The following is a 20,954-nucleotide window of genomic DNA, read 5'->3' as shown; positions in this document are numbered from 1 at the left end:
CGGTTCACAATTCAATTAGGGGTTTGTGGTGGGATTCATTTCAATCGTCTAATGCTCCATCCAATTCTCTAGACGAGTATAGAGTGTGTAACACACTCTTCCCACATCTACCCAAGCAATCGACTAACCGGGGTAAACATGTGATGAGAAGTTACTATGATATGATTCGACCTCCTAAGTCACCTTAAGGAAGTGGAAGCGATGGAAACACATCATACAGACCTTCCACATCAGCAACAAGACTCCCAGGAACCATCCCAACCTCTCAGGTAACCAACCCCTAGGTGCCACTAAGTTTTTGACCATTTAACCCCCGGATTCTCCCTTGACATAGGCAAGCATGCGTACAGGAGGCTCTAGACACTCCCACAACATGGGTATACATGTGTCCAGGGACTTTTCTTCCAAGTGTTGTGCCTGCGTCTTCAGGATTTGAGCCATTTTTTCAGGCCCATAGCCTAGAACTAAATGACACTTTCAGAACTAAAGAATAACTACATAACAATGATACAAATGCAATTACTTGAACAAGGACTTAAATGGACCCCTATTATCCATGACATGAATTTCATCAAACATGTCACAAATATGAAATCTACAAGTTTAAACAACAGATCTGAGCACATGGGTCTCATACTCATCTGAGAAGCGCTAATAAGCATTGATGCCTCAACACATTGGCTGCAGTTTCATCCATTAGGCCATAGATACATTGTTAATTCATTTACAAGTAAAAACATGATAAGATCCATACATAGCCACCATCATAATACATGTTCATAACCAATGTAATAGCAACATAAATACCAAGGAAACAACAACCATATAATCCACATATAAACCAACATAATACTCATGAAATAATGAGGAGAAATAACCTCATATCAATGATGTAAAGGTCAACCAGTTGTGGGACTTCCTCGAACCACCCGACTGTAGACATGGCTGAGCCAAATCTCTCTTCAGCCAGTGACCCCCATGCCATATTCCAAGCCTGAATGTGGGATCTCATAAAACATATCAATCAAAACCATCCAGGGCTTCCAGAGGCCAAACCACCTCAACTCGTCAAACACCTCATGGTCAGACATCACAAAACCATCATCAGATTGGCCTCTACCCAAGCCTTCCAAAGCTCCAGAGCGTTTGTTCCAACCAAGGCTTCCAGGACTAGTAACTCAACGCATAACTTACTCTGAGCTTCCAAAGCATTTTTTCAACCAAGGCTTCTAGGACTAGTAAGTCAACCCACCAAGGGCTTCTAGAGCGTTTGTCCAACCAAGGCTTCCAGGACTAATAGCTCAACACAAGCTATTGCAGGGCTTCCAGAGCATTTGTCCAACCATGGCTTCCAGGAACTAATAACTCAACCCAAGCTAAACGAAACATGAGAACCAACCAGGAAACAAAGAAATAAACCCACAACACCATGATTATCTAGGAAATGGCAAGGCTAGGCAAATCCACTGTCAATCCAGGCAATCCTCCATGCCAGTGATAGATCATGACCAGGAAACCACATGCATATGCCATGCTTGCTAAAACTAGTGAGGAAAACATACATGCAACTCGGTACCTACAAGCAAAACCCGTTGTAGCTACTGATCCTGATGTCCTCTTGCACTTTCCTGATCTTCCTTTGCCTTCTTGCTCCAAAACTCAAAGTATGCCACACTCCTCCATGAGTGCTCCAAGAAAACTCTAAGTGTCCAAGAGTATGAGAGAGAGAGAGGATAGAGAGAGAGCTCCAAAATTGAACTGACCAAAGTCCGTGTACTGATCCTTAGAAGCATTTTTATTAATGAGGCCTCTATTTTCTTCATTTTCCATTATTTTCCTTCAATTTCCTCCTCATACGCAACCTGTGATCTTTCACCTTCCTTTTCTCCTAATTTCCATTATTTTCATAAATAAATGTGCCAAAATGCCATTTTTGCCTTTCCAAAGCCTTTGTCATCGCTTTTGCCAATTTCCTTAGCCATTAATTAATCACAAGTGATCCCCATCACCATGATTTTGCTCAACATTCAACTTGGAATTAATGAGGCCTCTATTTTCTTCATTTTCCATTATTTTCCTTCAATTTCCTCCTCATACGCAACCTGTGATCTTTCACCTTCCTTTTCTCCTAATTTCCATTATTTTCATAAATAAATGTGCCAAAATGCCATTTTTGCCTTTCCAAAGCCTTTGTCATCGCTTTTGCCAATTTCCTTAGCCATTAATTAATCACAAGTGATCCCCATCACCATGATTTTGCTCAACATTCAACTTGGAATAAGTGTCCCATCAACCGTGGTTGTTATTTTTCCTTTATTAACTTTTATTACATGGAATTTTCACCTAGGAGTGGCAATTGGGGGAGTTTTTTCAAAGGGGAACCTCTTAGGACTGATTTTGCTCAACATTCAACTTGGAATAAGTGTCCCATCAACCGTGGTTGTTATTTTTCCTTTATTAACTTTTATTACATGGAATTTTCACCTAGGCTGTTACAGAGTGGCAATTGGGGGAGTTTTTTCAAAGGGGAACCTCTTAGGACATTGTTATTTTTATTCTGAAATAAGTTATAGTTTTTGGGCATGTGGTATTGATAAGCCATGTTATTGGGGGAGTTTTTTCAAAGGGGAACGCCTTACGACATAGTTATTTTTATTGTGAAATAAGTTATGGTTTTTGGGCATGTGGTATTGATAAGCCATGTTATTTCCATATGGTATCGACCCATGGTATTGTAACAAAGCTTATTTACAAGTTAACAATATCCATGGTAAAGTGAGGGTGAATATCCATGGTTAAGAATCTTGTCATATTGTTAAAAATATTTTGATTGTGAAATGAGTTATGGTTTTTTGGCATGTGGTATTGATAAGCCTTGGCATTAGCCCATGCTATTATAACAAAGCCTATTCACAAGTTCATAATATCAATGCATATTCACAAGTTCATAATATCAATAACAAAGTGGGGTGAATATCCATGATTAAGAATCTTGTCATATTGTTATAAATTATTTTGATTGTGAAATAAGTTTTTTTTTTTGGGCATGTGGTATTGATAAGCCATGGTATTGGCTCATGGTATTGTAACGAAGTCTATTTACAAGTTAATAATATCCATGGTAAAGTGGGGGTGAATATCCATGGTTAAGAATATTTTCATATTGTTTTAAAATATTTTGATTGTGAAATAAATTATGTTTTTTTGGGTATGTGGTATTAATAAGCCATGATATTGGTCCATGGTATTGTAACAAAACCTATTTTTTACAAGTTAATGATATCCACGGTAAAGTGGGGGTGAATATCTATGGTTAAGAATCTTGTCATATTGTTATAAAGTATTTTGGTTGTGAAATAAGTTATGGTTTTTGGGCATGTCGGTATTGATAAGCCGTGATATTGGTCCATAGTATTGTAACAAAGCCTATTCACATGTTAATAACAAAATCAAATATAACAAATTGATTTTTATTACTTTCACTTTTTATTATTAATTAAGCCAACATTTAAATGTTTACACTCATCCTCATATCACTTTTAATTTGTTTCTATTTTTTAATTAAGCTGACATTTAAAATTCTTTACATAGTTACATTACACCTACACATCTACTATATAATGGGCTCTATCAATAAATCAAAAATTAAAATGACTTTACATTAATATTAAAATTTGTAATTCACACTACATTGTAACATGACCTTTTTTTATATCATTAAAAGTAATTATTCAAAGATTTATATTGATGTAACTAGAAAATTTGATTAATGAGATATTAGTTGGTTTGTGTGGGGTTTAATTCCTATTAGGTTTAAGATTCAAATCTTATGGGGAGGGGTTGGGGGTAGAAGCTAATTGTGGGAGTATATTCTCTCAATTGTGAGGTACACTGAATTTCATGAGGAGTGGTTGAGGGTGGAAGCTAAAAAATTGTGAGGTACATTGCATTTCATGAGGAGAGGTTAAGGGTGGAAGCTAAACAATTGTGAGATACGTTGCATCTCATGAGGATGGGTTGAAAATGAAAGCTAATTACGGGGTACATTGTCCCAAAGAACGTCGAGACTCGATGAAGTTTTACACAATCGTAGTAAGAACATCTCATTATCAAAACATATTATTTTTACACAATTATATTGCACTAATATTAAAATCTTTAATTTACAACACATTGTAATATTATTTATTATAATGATTTTTTTTACATCATTAAAAGTGATTATTTGAATATGTATATTGATACAACTAGGAGATTTGATTCATGAGATATAGATTAGTTGGGTTGTGTGGGGTTTCGTTCCTACTTGGTTGAAAATTTAAATTTTACGGGGAGAGATTGAGGGTGGAAGCTAATTTTGGGAGTATACAATCCTAATTATAAGGTACACTGCATTTCATGAGGGGGCATTGAGAGTGGAAACTAAATAATTGTGAATTTTATTGCATCTCATGAGAAGAAGTGGAGAGTGGAAGCTAATTTTGAGATACACTCTCCTAAAGAACATTGAGACTCAACCAAGTTTTACACAATCATAGTAACAACATCTCACTATCACATATATTATTTTCATACCAATATAGGTTAATACTATTAAACAAAATCACTCTTCTATCATGATATATTTTATGTAGTTCATGGCCCTTGGAGATCAGTGACCACTACATCTACATAATATTTGTATCGGGAAAATTTATATCATGTGGTTCATGTACCCCAGAGATCGGTGACCATTACGTCCACATAATTAGGCCGAAAAGCCTTCTTTTGAATCAGTTAGTCATCTACACTTTTATTTTCTGTTTAACACCTGACCCATGATTTGTAAAACACGTTGCTATCATATTTATGTTTCGCCCGAATTTTCCATGTCACCAAATGGAAGAGGAGCACTGCAATCATAGGCTTTAAACACGCCATCTCCCTTGCTATTGTATCTATGTATTGCCCAAGTTTTTCCCATCGCGAAATGGTAGAGGAATTAGTTACAGTAATAATGAAACACCTTCATGAGCTTTTCCGTAGTCGTGGTGGCGCAAGTGTCTGTCCAGTCATTCATTTTTAACACCATAAGCGCGCACATGTGGTTGTACCTGGAGGCCACGTTCTGGGAAAGGGACGAGCCACCAACGATAACAGAGGTTGTCGACACCACCGACAGTTTGGTGTTACTGGATTTTGCGGTAGCGAGATTTGCCGACAAATGGATTATGCACAGCTAGCCGACGGGCTGCTACTAAACATGTTCATGGAGATGGAGCCAAAATTTCTCCGACATCTTGAAAGTGTATGTGTTGGAAGCCGAAGCGGTGGCAATAAACCTTTGTGGGTTGTCGGGCTGACAATTAATCTTCCCGGTAGGAACAAAATCCAGGGACCTCGGGAAATTGAGATAGTAGAGTGGTTAGACCGGCAAACGTCGGGCTCTGTCGTGTATGTTTCCTTCAGCACATAGTCTTATATTTCTCTGGCACAAATTACACAACTGGCACTCTTTTCCCTGTCTCTGATCTGTTATTTGCCAGAGCCCCGGAGCATTTCGCTTGGTGACTCGTTGAGTCCCCAGGGAATTAATGACTACCTAACAAAGTCCCACTTTTTTCGCTCAATGTTGCCCTTAAATTTAGATTTGTTGATTAGAAAATTGATATCTGCCCATAGTTATTAGCCAGAGATCTCGTCACATTCGTAGTTTTTCATCTGAATGAAACTGATATATGCAATGTTCATGCATATGTAATCACATGAAAATCTGTCTTCCTCGGTCAAAAAATTGATAGAGTCTTCTATTTATGCCTCAAATTCCAGTTTTTATGCTCTATATATGGGTATACATATTGATTTTCCCCTTCAACCTCTAATGCCAAAGGTAAAACTAATACTATTCTCTGTAACGCTTCTTTCCAAGCTTCAAAACTTTTTTTTATTAGAATGATTGATTCAAATTTTTAATATTTTAAAGATATCTTCTTTTGTATTTTGCCTGCAACCGTTAAATATGCAACCTTTTAGTTAGAGATATTTGAGCCATATCTTGGTAGGTCTCGTACAGTGGCAACAATTATTGTTTAGCATTCTTTGAAGTTTGTGCACAACATTTTAAACTCGATCCTCACTTTGCCTATATTGTTGTTTTGCTTTATCTTTGCCACAATTTTTGTTCCGAGCCAGGTTAAATTCTTGCTTTGAATGTCTAATTCAAACAACTTGCTTGACACATTTGAATTAGATTCTTGTGGGAGCTATTATTGTAAATCAACCTTTGTAATTGTTCATCATTTTATTTATAAACATATTATAAATTTATTTATTCTCTCGTCCATGCTCTAATTTAGGGTTTAAACCTTTTTAATTTGATGGATTTCACTTGGTTATAAGTGTCATTTGCACATATTTGTAGTTCTGGTTCGGTAGACTGGGCTCTCAAAGATAATACCAGACGAGTCCAAGCTAATAAAATGTGCTTGAAAATCAAAATATTGCATCCAAGATGTTTTGTTGTTGAATCTTGCAATCATTTCTAACAAATGTTCAGATCTGAATAATTGTTCTAGATTTTAAGATCGACCCTAAAACCTATTTTCACTTATGATAACTCCTTAAGAATGCCAACCAAAAGCAATAACGGTGGATGAAAGGAGCCACCTTTGTAAAGGGGTTTGGTGTGAGTTATAGCACAGGGAAAATCATGCTTAAAATTAGCCTTTGTAAATGCAAATATATAAACCCAAGCTCCATGGGAAAATAGGCTAAAAACAACAGAAACTTTCCCATTGACGGCATGTCTAATCTGAAAAATGGCCTCTGGCAAAGGTCAAAGGAGTCGAGCAAAAATGGAACAAATTGTTTCCGAGTGCTTTGTCAAGAGCTTACAGATCATTCTGGAAGCAAGAATACCTTCTATAAGTGTCCAAAAACATTTTGATTCGTTTAAGACATTCTTATCTTCATCCTCCGTACCCAAAAAGAAAGATCAATGGTTCAATTTAGTACTGGGTAATTCAAACATTCCACAACAAAATATAGATTTATTTAAAACCAATCAACAGGGATTGATTGTCATCGATGTGCTTCTTTCACAATGTTCAGGGGACCATTTAAACACTTAGAGCATTATCGAGTCAGGCCTACAACTGTATCTCCTTCAAGTTCCATCAAAGCAGGTTGAGCATGACCTACAACCCATGCTGAAGGTGGACACATATTGCTTAAATGATGGTTTGTTCAATTTAAATCTTGGACTGAGGTGGGAAAATGTTCCAAAGGAAGACACAATACAGTTATAGTGGATTCTACAGAATCCCCATTGCTGCATAACTTAAAAAATGAATGTAAAAGGGCTGAAACAAGCAGGGATAAGACTGATACAAGGCTAAATTGGAACTTTCTTCCCCATGTTCCTCCTCATGTAACAGATGTTCCTGTGGTGTATAAGCAAACAATCCTTATGCTCCGGTCTCTATACTTGTTGACAAGATTACTTCCATCTTATTGAATTTTTCGCATGTCTTGTTCTTCTCCAAAGAGTTGCCTCTTTACTTTGTCTTACAGATTATCCACTTCTCCTTTAACAGGGTTTAATGAGGCTGAAATGACCTCCTTTTGTATTACACCCATTGATACCTTATGGGGATAGATGCTTATCAAAGTCGTTTACCACGCAACAACTTCTGTCACTGCAAGTTTTTCACGGTCACCATATATTGGAATATTTTAAAAATGTCAACATTGTTGTATATTGCAAGTTTTTCAATGCAACGATATATGGGGAAATATTAAAAAATGATATATTTTGTATTAAGTTTCAAGTGATTTTTTTTAAAGCAAATCTAGATGCAAATTAATATGTTTTGTTATTTTCTTAATCATTTCTTTATTCAAGGTTTATGTGCAAATTAATATGTTTCATTATTTTTTTGATGATTTCTTTATTCAAAGTTTATGTACAAAAATATTGAAAATTGGTTTGCCATTGAAGCTTGCTCAAGTTGTCTATTATATTATTGAAGCTTGCCCAAATTCATTCTATTTTTAGAAGATACATGATAATATCAACAACATTATGATATATACTTGTCTTACAGAGAACAAGATAATGGCCGGTTGAAACCAAAATAATGCAATTGTTTCTTTTAAGGCATGTTTGAGTTTAGGTTTTAGTTTTTTCTTAGGATGTTGAATTTCTTTTATAAGAGCTAATATTAGGATGTCCTTATTTCCTCTCATGTCTCTGCATATCTGGTTTTGAAGTTTGGGTCCTTATTTTCTTTTATGTCTTTGCATATCTGGTTTTGAAGTTTGGGTCTTTGTTTAACGGATGGTTTGGCATAGATTTTTACAGTCAACAAAAATCATGGCCGATTCAAATCAAAAGGATAACAAAGATCATGGCTCATTCAAATAAAAAAGATGCACTTGTTTCTTTTAAGGTTTAAGGTATGTTCAATATATAAAAAATTTGGAAAATATAAGGGCATAGTTTCACAATGAGTTGATTTTGCATTTTTTAAAATTAATTTGTGTGTTTTCTATTAAAAAAAAATAATTAACTCAAATTGTATAGGATGAATATATTTTATTAAAAAAATAATTAAAAGTAGTTTAAATTTTCTAAAAATATATATATAATCCATTCGAATATTTTAATACAAATATGGTAAAACATTTTACAATTGTCATGTGTAATTTTAAAGATTAATACAATTCACAAAAATCATGTGGGATATAAAAATTCTAAAAAATATATATAACAATCCTAAAAATTAAAATATTTGAATACAAATATACCCAAATATTTTATGATTTGCTAAGCAGATTTTGCTCCATTTTTTTTTTCACTGAAACGTTTATAGGATTTTTATTTATCTGAAAGCAAATGGGACTTTTTTGGGCTGTCCCCAAATACAATGCAGATTTCTGAACTCTGCCTCTTTTCCTTGATTACAAAATTCAGGGCATTTGGACAAAACTATTTTTGTTAACAAAAATAAGCCCTTTCATAATAGCGCTACCTTTGTTAGCCATTTGATCCGCTTCACTGTTTAAGTCTCTGAGAATATGATAGAATTTGCAGCTGTCAAAATGTTGAAGAACTCTTTTCAGCCTTTTCATCGTTTTGTTGAGGCTAGGATTATTGAATCGATTCCCCATGATTAAGTTTTTTATTATTAGCTCTGAATCTCCGAAGACTTGCAGCTTTTTCACTCCTTTGTCTCTAGCAATTTGGCAGGCTTTGAGCAGCCCTAGGAGCTCCGCTTGATTGTTGGACTTCTGACCTAGTCCCCAATAAAAGATGTCTTTAGAGTTACCGTCCGGGGAGTAGATGACTCCCCCCGCTCCAGCTGTCCCTGGATTCCCTTTAGACGCCCCATCAAAGAAGGCTGTTGAGATTTTTTGTGTCCTCCACCAGTTTTGAAAATCTTCCTCTTTGTCTCTTATGCGCCAATCCTGATTGTCACTTTGTGGTTTAGGATAGATTCTGCTCGGATAAGGCACCAGCGAGCCTAACCACATCTTTTCCTCAGGCAGAAGCAAAGAATCTTCCTTTATATACTGTTGCTGAGCAGCTTCCATCAGAAAAGCCTTAGCTTTTGCAGCTATTTGCATCGGGGAGTATCTCACCTCTTTGAATATCTGCTGATTACGTGCCAACCAAATTTGCCAGCAAACGTATTTTGGAATAGCTGCCCAGATTCTGCTCCAGAATGATTTTTGTGGTATATGATGGGGGTAGTGTTGCCTCCAAGAGGAAAAAAGCTCTGCTGCGGAGTTAAAGGAAGGAACCGGCGCCAGATCCCTTAACATGAGTCTCCAGACTTCTTTTGCTGTGCAGCAATCCATGAATAAATGATGCGCTGTTTCTGAGTTGTTTCTGCACATGACGCACCTGTGGGGACCTATAATATTCCGCTTCACCAGATTATCTCCCGTGAGTATTTTATTATGTATCAGCGTCCAACAAAAAAAGTTAACTTTTGGAGTGGCGAATGAGTCCCAAGCGATTTTCCAGAGAGTCGATGGGTGGTTGCTGCTTCTTATACCTTGCAGTGCGCTGTATCCGGCAGCAGTGGAGTAAACGCCAGATTTGCCCCATCCCCAGCAGTCTTTTGCGGATCTGTGAACAGGGGCAGCGTCCTCCAGGCAGTCTTCCAGCAGCATTTGTTGGTGTTTCAATCTGTTCGGGATTCCATGGAAGTCCCAGCCCTCCCACTCTCCACGCTGGTTCCATTTCGACAGATCATAAAGACTTTTAACTCCAGCACGCTCCAACCAGGATCTTAGCTCTGTTATATCCGTTTGTTCTGCTAAGGGTGCGTTTCTCATGATGTTGTCCGTCCACAAATTAATGTGTTTGCCGCTTCCAGGGATTCGATACAGGTGTTTTATAAAATGTTTACTGCTTTTACAGCACAAGCTCCAGAGTTGCGTGCTATTGGCTGTGGGCATGTGGATTACATTGCTGAGATCTTTGCTGACTCTATACTTTGACCGCAGAGTTATACTGACCGGGTGATTTGGATCGTGGATCAATTTCCACAGGATTTTGCCTCCCAGAGCCAAGTTAACTAGCTGAGGGTCTCTTATCTGGAGTCCCCCCTCCTCCTTCGTTCTCTTTACAACATCCCAGTTCACCAGATGCATTCTATTTTCATTGCCTTTCCCTCCTTTCCACAAGAAATCTCTGAGAAGTCTGGAGATCTGCTCCATCACATTTCGAGGAGCCAGAAGAAAAGTGGCCTGGAAGATTGGGAGCGCTGACAACACTGATTTAATCAAGATAACTTTGCCACCCTTAGTCAACCAGTAACCCCCCCAAGCTGCAATCTTGGTTTTCATTTTTGAGATTATTTCGCTCCATAAAGCTCTTTTATTGATTCCAGAGATAATGGGCAAGCCAAGGTATTTGAATCTGTCCCAGGTTGTTTGTCCTTTGAATCCCAATATAGAAGTTATGCCTGTAAGTTCTTGCTGATTGATATTCCAGCTAAAAACTTCACTCTTGCTGTCATTGACTGCCGCTCCAGAGGCTTTGCAGAAGCTTCTGAGGACAGTGTCAAAAGCTCGAGCAATTCTTATGGAGGCACCTCCAAGGAGGAGAGAATCATCTGCAAAAAGTGCATGATTCGAAGGCTCTGCTCCTATTGAAGATTTGAGGCCTGGTAAGATACCTGCAACTTTTTCTGCATTGAGCTTTCGGCTTAATGAGTCTGCCATTATGATGTACAAATAGGGGGAGAGAGGGCATCCCTGCCTTATTCCTCTCTTGGCTTTGAAGAAATTTGCTGGGCGTCCATTGACAAGGGGAGCGATCCATGGATTGTCAATGCAAGCTTTGATGAGCTGGACAAAAAAAGGCGAGAAACCAAAAGTGAGAAGGACTTTGCTAAGGTAATTGCGGTTGACTCTGTCAAACGCATTTGCCATGTCTAATTTTATCACCATTCCTTTCTCTTTTCGCTGTCTACTGGAATGGATTGTCTCCTGGACTTGGATTACATTATCCAGAATATGTCTACCTTCCACGAAACCACTTTGGGAGTTGGAGATCACCCTTTTTAAAAGAGGCTTTATTCTGTTTGCTAACAATTTGGCCAGGATTTTATAGGACGCATTACACAGCGAAATTGGTCTGAATCTAGAAAAAGTTTCAGGATTGGTGTCTTTAGGGATTAAAGCAAGGTAAGTGGAGTTGGTTCCTCCTCCTATCTTGGCTTTTGACATAAATCCTCTTATCATTTTCTGCAGATCTGCCTTGATGATATGCCAACAAGTTTTATAGAAATGGATTGTGAATCCATCGGGCCCCGGAGCCTTGTCCGCCTCCATGGCCCAAATAACATCTATAATCTCCTTCTCCGTTATGGGACTGCAGAGGATTGCATTGTCTTCATGACTAATGAGTTTGGGAATGTTTGAAAGAAAAGCCTCAGTTTCTTCATCATTCCTTTGAGCATCTGCGTTGTAGAGATTCTGAAAGTGAACTTCAGCAGCTGCCTTAACTTGATTGTGTCCTTTGCAGATTTGACCGTCTGCTGTTTTAATTTCTGCAATATAATTCCTTGACAGTCTTGCTCTATATTGCCTGTGAAAGAATGAAGTGTTCCGATCTCCCGCCTTTAACCACAGACTTCTAGATTTAATTCTCCAGTATTCTTCCTCTCTACGGAATGATTGATAAACTGATCTTTGTGCTTGTGTTTCTGTTTCCAACAATTCGGTTGTGATATCTTTACTTTCCATATCAGTTTGCAGGTTTTGCAAAGAGTATACTGCCTCTTTTCTGAGATCAGGAGGAGTATAGGTTGGTTTCTTGATCCAGTCCTTTAAAGCTTGTTTTGTAGCTTTTAACTTCTGCTCCCAAACATAACTAGTTGAGCCATTGATGGGTTTAGACCAAGCTTCTTTCACCGTGTCTAAGAAGCCCTCTCTCTCAATCCAAAGGGGACTGAAACGAAAAGGGATGGGACCAAGATCTTCTTCTTCTTCCAAGAGGAGCTGAACTGGCTTATGGTCAGATGTGAGCTTAGGAAGAATTTTTGTGATGATGATTTTTTTATTCATCATAATGGAGCTTTGCACCAGAAAGCGATCAAGGCGAGCGGAGATGTGATCCGGGCCAACCCTGTTATTGGACCAGGTAAATATACCCCGAACAGGGTTGAAATCTAACAGATCTCCTCAACCATGGGCAGCATGGGGTCCCTGCTGGCGGTTCCCCCCCTCTTCTCTTTTGCTTTCATTATGATATTTAGATCGCCTGCTATAATGATATTGTTGGGGGAGGACATATCTAAAAAGGTGGAGAGGCTGTTCCAGCATTCTCTTTTTTCATTATAAGAAACTGGTACATAAAGATTGAATAGAGAGATGGTTAACTTACTTGCTTTGTGATTCAATTCCGTAAAGATCCAATGCTGGGTTTCTCGGAAGTTGTTCAGGTGGAAGAGATCTTCAGACCAAAGGGTAGCCAAGCCTCCGGAGGTACCCCTTGCGCTGACTGCTTTGCCTGCTTTTTTGTTCCACTTTGTTCGACTGATCTCTAGAAGGGCCTGCCCTTCTATTTTTGTCTCTTGGAGCATGAGAATATCTGAGGGTTCAGCTTTCAAAAGGTCTTTTACAGCCTCGATTTTGGAGGGATTCCCCAGTCCTCTACAGTTCCAAGAGACCAGCTTCATTATTTATTATTTTGATGGGTGAGACCTCCCTTGGAAGGCCTTGGCCTGGTGTTTCTCCCGATGGACATTTCTATTGTGGGCTGACTGCCTTGTGTTTTAAGTCTTTCTGCCTCCTCCTCCCTTTTTTCCTTTCGGGATTTCCTTCCTGCTTTTTTTGATGGGCGCTCGTAGATTTCATCCTCCGAAGAATCTGAGCTCTCGATTGGTTTTTTCCTTGCTATATCAGCATATGTTAGGTTAGTGGGGCTACCTTGGTTGGAATCGCTCTGGGTTGCTTCTGCTCCCTCTTTGTGCGAAGGTGGATTGTTATCATGCTCCTCATTCTCCTTTGCTGGGCTAACTTGGTGGATCTGTTGTTCACTTTCTGTCTCATTTGGGCTTACTTCCTCCTCTGTCCCATTTGGGCTTACTTCCTCCTCTTGGTTTGTTTTGGATCTGCTAGTTTCTCCATTCTTATTGCCTTTTCCTATACTTTTTTTTGTATTTGCGTTTTTCTGCACTAGGATCCACTGGTCCCCGTTTTGCTTATCCATTTGTTCCTCTGCCTTCTTCTTGCAGTGCTTTGCAAAATGTCCATGGCCATGGCAATGTCTGCATTTAAACGGCAGCTGCTCGTAGTCTAGCTCTTGAACATACGTCCACCCAGCTACTGTGAGTTTGATGGCTTCCGGTAGCCCTTCTTCCAGATCCACTTCGACGCAGATGCGTGCGCAGGAGTACTGGTCCTTCCTTGCAGCTTGATCTATGTATTTTCCCAGGGCATTCCCTATGATCTGCAGGGTTTTTTGATTCCAACAGTGGAGGGGCAAATGGGGAAGCCTAACCCATACCGGGACAGCCGATGGAACGTCCTGAGTAGGGTCAAAGTCAGGCGACCATTTGTTTAGGTAAAGGCCCTGAGGGCCCATGAAGTAAGGCCCATTTCTGAAAATTAATCCTTTGTCTTCTGGGTTTTCGAATACAAAAACAAAGAATCCCTTACCCACAAAGTAGCTTTTGACTCCCTCTTTTATGAGTGGTTTCCAGTTTCTTTGAGTCCACTCCTCAACCGATTTTGGCGAGGGCCAGAGGCCTGTGAACTGGCCTATGAGGCCTCTTTCAGCCAGATTCAGGGCTGCTTTGCATGTGTCTTCTTCGGGCAGAGCCACTGTTGGGATAGTGTCCATCTTTTTAACAAACCTCTGCATAGCCGCAGAGGGAGGTCGCTTTGGACCTGAAGCCACCAACGATTTGAAGGCCAAGACCTCCGGTGGCAGAGGAGGGGGGTCTGACGCCCCTGCTGCTTCCATGTTGATCGCACTCGGACAGGCAACCAATGGTTACACAGCAGCCATCAAAGCGCTCTGCACTAGGGGGCAGAGAGGAGGGGGCGTAAAGCCCACCCCCGAAAAGAGCAGGAGCCCACCGCCAATACCCAGCCGAGAAGAGATGCGTTGCTCCACCTGCACGACAGAAAATCTTCAGGCTCGGGCCTGAGCGCCGCTCTGGCAGCCCTGAACGCTGCAGCAAGCAACCAGGTAGACCTAGCTCGATTCGCAGAGCGCTAATATTTCGTTAGATTTTGCTCCATTTCACACTTATAAATCTTTTATAGATTTTCTCATTATAATGATCATGATATTGTGATTATCATTATAGTGATGGTGGTGGATTGATGATTTATATGAACACCATTTTTATTACAAGCATCATACGAGTGACTTGGCTATTGTGATAATAAAGTATTTGTTGAGGATTTAGATAAGGGTGTCATTGGAGGACAACAACAAATGGTTCATTAATGTTCATTTTTATTACATGCATCATACCAGTGACTTGGCTATTGTGATAATAAAGTATTCGTTGAGGATTTAGATAAGGGTGTCATTGGAGGACAACAACAAATGGTTCATTAATGTTTCTAAGCAACATACTCAAAAGGAATTAGTTCCTACAAATTCACAATCAGATGCCATGATTGATGTTGAGAAAACAATTACTGAGAATAGTGATAAATTGTGCAGAGAAAAATGTTATGGGCAATGTTTAGTGGGCGATTCTTTCATAGTCCCAACCCATATCTACACTGCATATCTACAGTGTATGAACACGTCAATAGAGAATTGATGTCTGACATAAATATGGACTCTGAGATTACAACAATTGATAAGGCTGAACATCCTTCCCCTAATGTCCTAGAAAACAAATCTGAAACTTCTATTATCCAGGAACATGGCCATTTGTTTATGGTTCCAGAGAGAAATTCTGAAAAAGACTACATAGCCAAAGCCATAGCCAAAGTCCTCTTTACTTTGTCTTACAAATTATCCACTTCTCCTTTAATAGGGTTTAATGAGGCTGAAATGGCCTTCTTTTGTATTATACCCCTTGATACCTTATGGCGACAGATACTTATCAAAGTCGTTTACCACACACCAACTTTTGTCACTACAAGTATTTCATGACAACATTGTTGTATATTGCAAGTTTTTCAATGCAACCATATATGGGGATATATTAAAAAATGATATAACAAGGAATACAATACCAAAGTTTATATTTGTGGCAAGTTCACATTGTTTCATAGTTAAATTAACAACATTTCAAGAGGTCAATAAAATCCAAGTTTAATTAATGAAGAGCCTCCCAAAAGGCAATTTAAATATTTAAACGTTCAATATTTTAATTTTAATTTCAATTTCGTCAATACTTCTAGTTATTTTTTTTGTTTAACCAATGAGGATTTAAACTTTAAATTTCATATTGTACATATTATTTTATAACATTTTCATAGCCAATTAAACTATTCCCATAGTTTCCCTTACCTTTAATTTCATAACTATATTGAACTACTCCCCTAGATTCCATTACCTTTAATTCATAACTATATTGTACATCATTTTTTAAAACTTTTATGAATGTACAATTTGTTTATAAACTTTTATGAATATGCAAATGATATTCATTATTCATTATTATAACTATCCAACCACCAAAATAATCTATTATCAACCCCATAAAATATATTTTATTAATAATTTTGATACCATCGACTTATTAAGCATGACATCTCTGCATAATCTTTCATATCAACCCTCTCTCAACCTTTTTTCAATTCTAAACAACATGCAAGTTAAACCAACAAACTCAAGGTACACAAATTGTTTTACACCTATGTTTTTACCCTAAATTTTGGAGGAAAGAGGTTTGCTCCCACTATAATAAAAAAATAATAATTCTATTATGACTTTATAATCCAATCATTTTAATTGAGTTTAAATGGTGGTTTCTAATATGGGTTATTCTCTACTTTTAGTATTTTGTTAAACCAACAAACTCAACGTACACAAATTGTTTTACACAATGTTTCTACCCTAAATTTTGGAGGAAAGAGGTTTGCTCCCACTATAATAAAAAAATAATAATTCTATTATAACTTTATAATCCAATCATTTTAATTGAGTTTAAATGGTGGTTTCTAACATGGGTTATTCTCTATTTTTAGTATTTTGTTAGAGATATATCAAATTAGTGTTTTTAATTTAAGTTCTAGAAATAATATATATAAAAAATAAAGATCCATAAAACTAAAATATCATATTTTACAATATTTATATAAATTAAAATATGTCAAAATATATAACATATGGCATACATATCTACAAATGTGTTCTTTATACAATTTTTCTAATTTAAAAAATCTATCAACCTTTCTTTACACTTTGGAACAATTGCTAATATTTGTACTTTACAAATTCACGCAAAAGGATCACTTTTTTAGCTCAACCACAAAACCTAACCTTTAAGAATATTGAAAAAATTAAATCCATAACCCATTAAACTAACCCCGAAATTTAAAAAAAAAAAAAAAAAAAAACATATTTTTATAAAAATTATATCGGACGAATACACCCTTACGTCTCAAACTACAACCTTCGCAAATAGGGTAAAGTCACCCCCTTTGTCGGTTCAAAAGAGAGAAACCGTAATACCACCTATTTATATAAAAAGGATAGCGAATCATGGTAGTGGTTACAAACAAAGTTAGGGTTTGTTGGAGATTTTTCATTTCTTCCTCCTATAAAGATAAGCGTCAAGGTGGTTATTCGTACGCCTGGAAAATTACAATCGCTCACGGGGCGAAGACGATTGCTCTCTTCTGATTTTTTGGCCGAGGGTATAAGCGGTTCGTTGCAGAGAGGCCAAGGGCAAGTAGGAGGCGATAGACCTACTTAAAAATGGAGGTGTCTGCGAAGAAGCGAAAGGCCGAAGAAGCGAATGGCGTGGTCGATATAGCCGTGGAAGATGCTCGGAAAATGTTGGAACCCTTCACCCGAGAGCAACTATTGGATATTCTGCAGGAGGCGGCGACGCAGCACCTGGACGTATTGGAGCAGGTGCGCGCCATCGCGGACAAGGATCCTGCGCAGAGAAAGTTGTTCGTCCGTGGCCTTGGCTGGGATACAAATACAGAGTCTCTCAAGGCCCTCTTTTCCCAGTTCGGGGAGCTGGAGGAAGGCGTCGTTATTATGGACAAGAACACCGGTAAGAGTAAGGGTTACGGATTCGTTACTTTCAAGCACATGGACGGTGCTCTTAATGCCCTAAAGGAGCCCAGCAAGAAGATCGACGGCCGCATGACCGTCAGTCAGTTGGCCTCTGCTGGTTCACAGCCTGCCCAGCCGGCGGCTGATGTCTCTGCCCGGAAAATCTATGTTGGGAATGTTCCCATGGACATGGCGGCAGATCGCCTGCTGAGCCTTTTTTCTCAGTATGGAGAGATCGAAGAGGGGCCACTAGGGTTTGATAAGCAGTCGGGCAGGTCGAGGGGTTTTGCGCTTTTTATTTTCAAGTCAGTGGACGCAACTAAGCGTGCGTTGGAGGAGCCCATGAAGACTATCGATGGGCATCAGATGTTCTGTAAGTTGGCCGGCGAAGGGCAGAAGCCGAAGCCCGGCGGCATTAATGTTCCCGGGGAACCAGATGGGTCCGATATCAATGGCTTGAACCAGCCCGGAAATGTAATACCTTCGAACCCTGGAATGCAGTATGGTGGTATGGGGCATGGTTTTGTGAATCCGGCGCTCGGGGTTAACCAGGGTTCGAATCCAACAGGACTAGCCGCACATCAGGGTTTGAGTCATCATGGGTTAGGAAATTCTGCTTTATCTGGTCTCGGAGGCCACCCGAACCCTAGTGGGATTCCTGGTGGTTCCATGAATCATCCCATGAATCCGTCTTCTATGAACCCGGGGCTCTCTTCTCATGGAGGTATGCATGGTGGGTCAGGCCAAGTCCCTACATCTTTGGGGATGGGTGGTTATGGAGGGCATGGTGGGGGTTTGGGTCCATATGGCGGCCCTCCACAAGCTGGTGGTTACGGCGGTGGTCAAACAGCAGGAGGGTATGGTGGTATTGGAGGAGGATCTTTGTATGGAGTACCGCCGACTTCGGGAGCTTCTCAGTCGGGTGGATTTCCAGAAGGAAGCCATTATCCATTGTCATCCTACCAAAATCAGCATCAGCAATCAGGGCAATCACCAGCTCCAAGAGTTCCCGGAGGAGGGGTATATCAAGGCGTGCCACCGTTTTACTCTGTCTAGGTGAGTATCTTTGCTCTTTTCTCTCTTTAATTTCAAGTTTTATTTTCTTTAAAATTTGATTACATTCTTGCGTTTGATTAAATCAATGAACACGTTTGCCTCCTTTGCCTTAGATCCCAGGCTTGTGATTCTATCTGTCTCAAATTGCCCGCTGACTTTAGCTGTTCTAATCCTTATTGAAACTCGTGTTGTCACGAGGGCAGAGGCCACTGATCCACTGAACTCTAGGTTTCTGCATAATTTTTGTATCATCTTTGAGGTTATTCCCATCCCGCATTGCAGAGTACTTTTTGGGCATCATAGAATTCGAGCCAATCTGGTATTGCAGAGTACTTTTTGGAGATCATATAATTAGAGTTTTACTTCGTTGCACTGTTTTATAGTAATTATTCTATACTATCTAGAAGACATCTTTTTGAATCCTTAATTCACACTGTTCAACTGGTGTAGGTTTTTTCCGTGCAGTTATTTTCTCTTGTTGGTTTCTTTTCCTAGTTATATGTAATTTGTGATCTTGCACAACGTTGTTTGAGTTATTGACTCGAATGCCTTTTCACATACTTAATTCTCTGTACTTAATACTCTCAGTGTTTGCTGCTCTGTTATTTTTTCCTAGTTGCATTTTGCTGGCTGTTTCTTGATTTATGTAATATGTGATCTTGCGCACCATTGTTTGAATTATTTCTATTAGTAACTTGATTTTAGGTATGGGCTTGATTATTGGTGTTGTGCTTTCTGTTTTGAACAGTGTTTCGACAGCATTAATATATATTATATTAAGTTATTAGCCGTGATGTTGGGTATTAATTTGTTATTGCTTGTCATTTTTGTTTGTTTAGGAACATTGGCAGTAAAAAATTTATGTAGTGATTGGCACATTCTATTCTCTAGCTGCACTGTTGTGATATTTTCCATAGTTCTGCCCGACCGTCCTATATATTGATTGTTAATAATTATCGATTTAATTTTATCCACATGGTCTCTTTTGTAAGATACATGTCTGTTAAAAATTCGAGCTTCTGAACTTGAACTGTTTACGTGTTTGATGTTCCTGGTCTCCATTATTGCAATTGTGTGCTGTATTTAATTTGTCCACTGTAGAAATTTTTCTTAGCTGGAGTAGATCTTCTGTATAGTTGCCCTTTTTTGGACAATATTTTCAGAAGACACAATACAATGATTGTTGGGGTGTGTTGGGTTTCGGTGGCTGAGAGATGTGTTTTGTATGATTTGACTAGTCACTGTAGTTGTTTCACTTCTAAAATATGTTTTCTTTTGTTTGGGATATCTGAGCCTAGTTCACAATTTGAAACTAATTTGTTTCTGCCCTTCAATGCAGAAAAGGAGTGAGAAGCTAAACTAGTTTTGTTTGTTGTCCAAGAGTAGGAGTGAGTTTGATATTTGTAAGTGATTGAATTTTGACAATTAATGTGATTCAGGTGTTTGACGGATGCATGAGACTTTCTTAATCGAATGAAAGCGCGGAGTTTGAATAGCTTCTTTATGCCTCAGTAAAGACATGATTGATTAGTGCTGCTGCTTTCAAGCGTTTTGCAAGTTTTGATGATGATTTCTCTTGCCTAGGATGGAGATTGATTTTCCATTCTGGAATCTTTCCGTTTGTGAAGTTCACTACTTGAATTGCTTATGTGCACTAATGCTAGTCTTGAGAGTTTTAACGACGAGCTATGAAATACTTGTGACATTGCTTTATGTTATTTTAAAGTATCTATGTAATTTACAAGGAAAATGATCATGAAATTTTGTCTTCAGTTTGGTCAAGCGTAATATACAAGTAGCATAGATTTATGGTTAAATGATTTTGTTTTCTTTCGGTAGAACAAATGCGGAAGATCTAAAGTATTTAAGGCTTGTCTGTAAATATAGACCAGGATCTCATGTTTAGCAGTTACACAGTTGCAAGTCTACTACTTATTGCTTGATTAATAAAATGTTAATTTCCTGATAGGGCATGGTTTTCTGAAATTATTCATCTCTTTTGTAAGAGCTTGAATCTTTAATGATGCTAGATTTAGTGATTGCTTGTTTAATTTTTCTTATGAAGTAATATGTTCAAATGCAGTTGTCTCTATTGTTGGACAAATTGATCCGTGTTCTGATTTCCAAACTAGTATATGATGCCTACAATTTCTGATTACCTTGTGTTTCCTTTTTGGCTTCTATATGTGTGTCTTAT

General features: G+C 38.5%; 1 protein-coding gene and 1 pseudogene across 2 annotated transcripts; one reads left to right on the top strand and one right to left on the bottom strand.

Moving 5' to 3' along the window:
* Window positions 1-8,949: 8,949 nt before the first annotated feature.
* LOC149192675 (uncharacterized) lies at window positions 8,950-12,561 on the bottom strand. The gene has a single exon (XM_089407040.1). The coding sequence runs from the start codon at window positions 12,559-12,561 to the stop codon at window positions 8,950-8,952; it is 3,612 nt and encodes a 1,203-aa protein (XP_089263166.1).
* A 4,645-nt stretch (window positions 12,562-17,206) lies between these two features.
* On the top strand, window positions 17,207-20,529 carry LOC149192674 (UBP1-associated protein 2C pseudogene; annotated as a pseudogene). The gene is made up of 2 exons (XR_016254362.1): window positions 17,207-18,757; window positions 20,197-20,529. The product of XR_016254362.1 is annotated as a UBP1-associated protein 2C pseudogene (transcript).
* Window positions 20,530-20,954: the final 425 nt, after the last annotated feature.

This window comes from Pinus tabuliformis, chromosome 2_2 (assembly GCF_031772625.1).
Source record: "Pinus tabuliformis cultivar Carrire ecotype Pingquan chromosome 2_2, CPIR1, whole genome shotgun sequence".
Classification (NCBI taxonomy): Eukaryota; Viridiplantae; Streptophyta; class Pinopsida; order Pinales; family Pinaceae; genus Pinus; species Pinus tabuliformis.
This window is presented reverse-complemented; position numbering and strand designations above follow the sequence as displayed.

Coding starts and splice junctions, on each gene's coding strand:
- LOC149192675 (XM_089407040.1), bottom strand. CDS start 12,561: ATGAATAAAAAAATCATCATCACAAAAATTCTTCCTAAGCTCACATCT.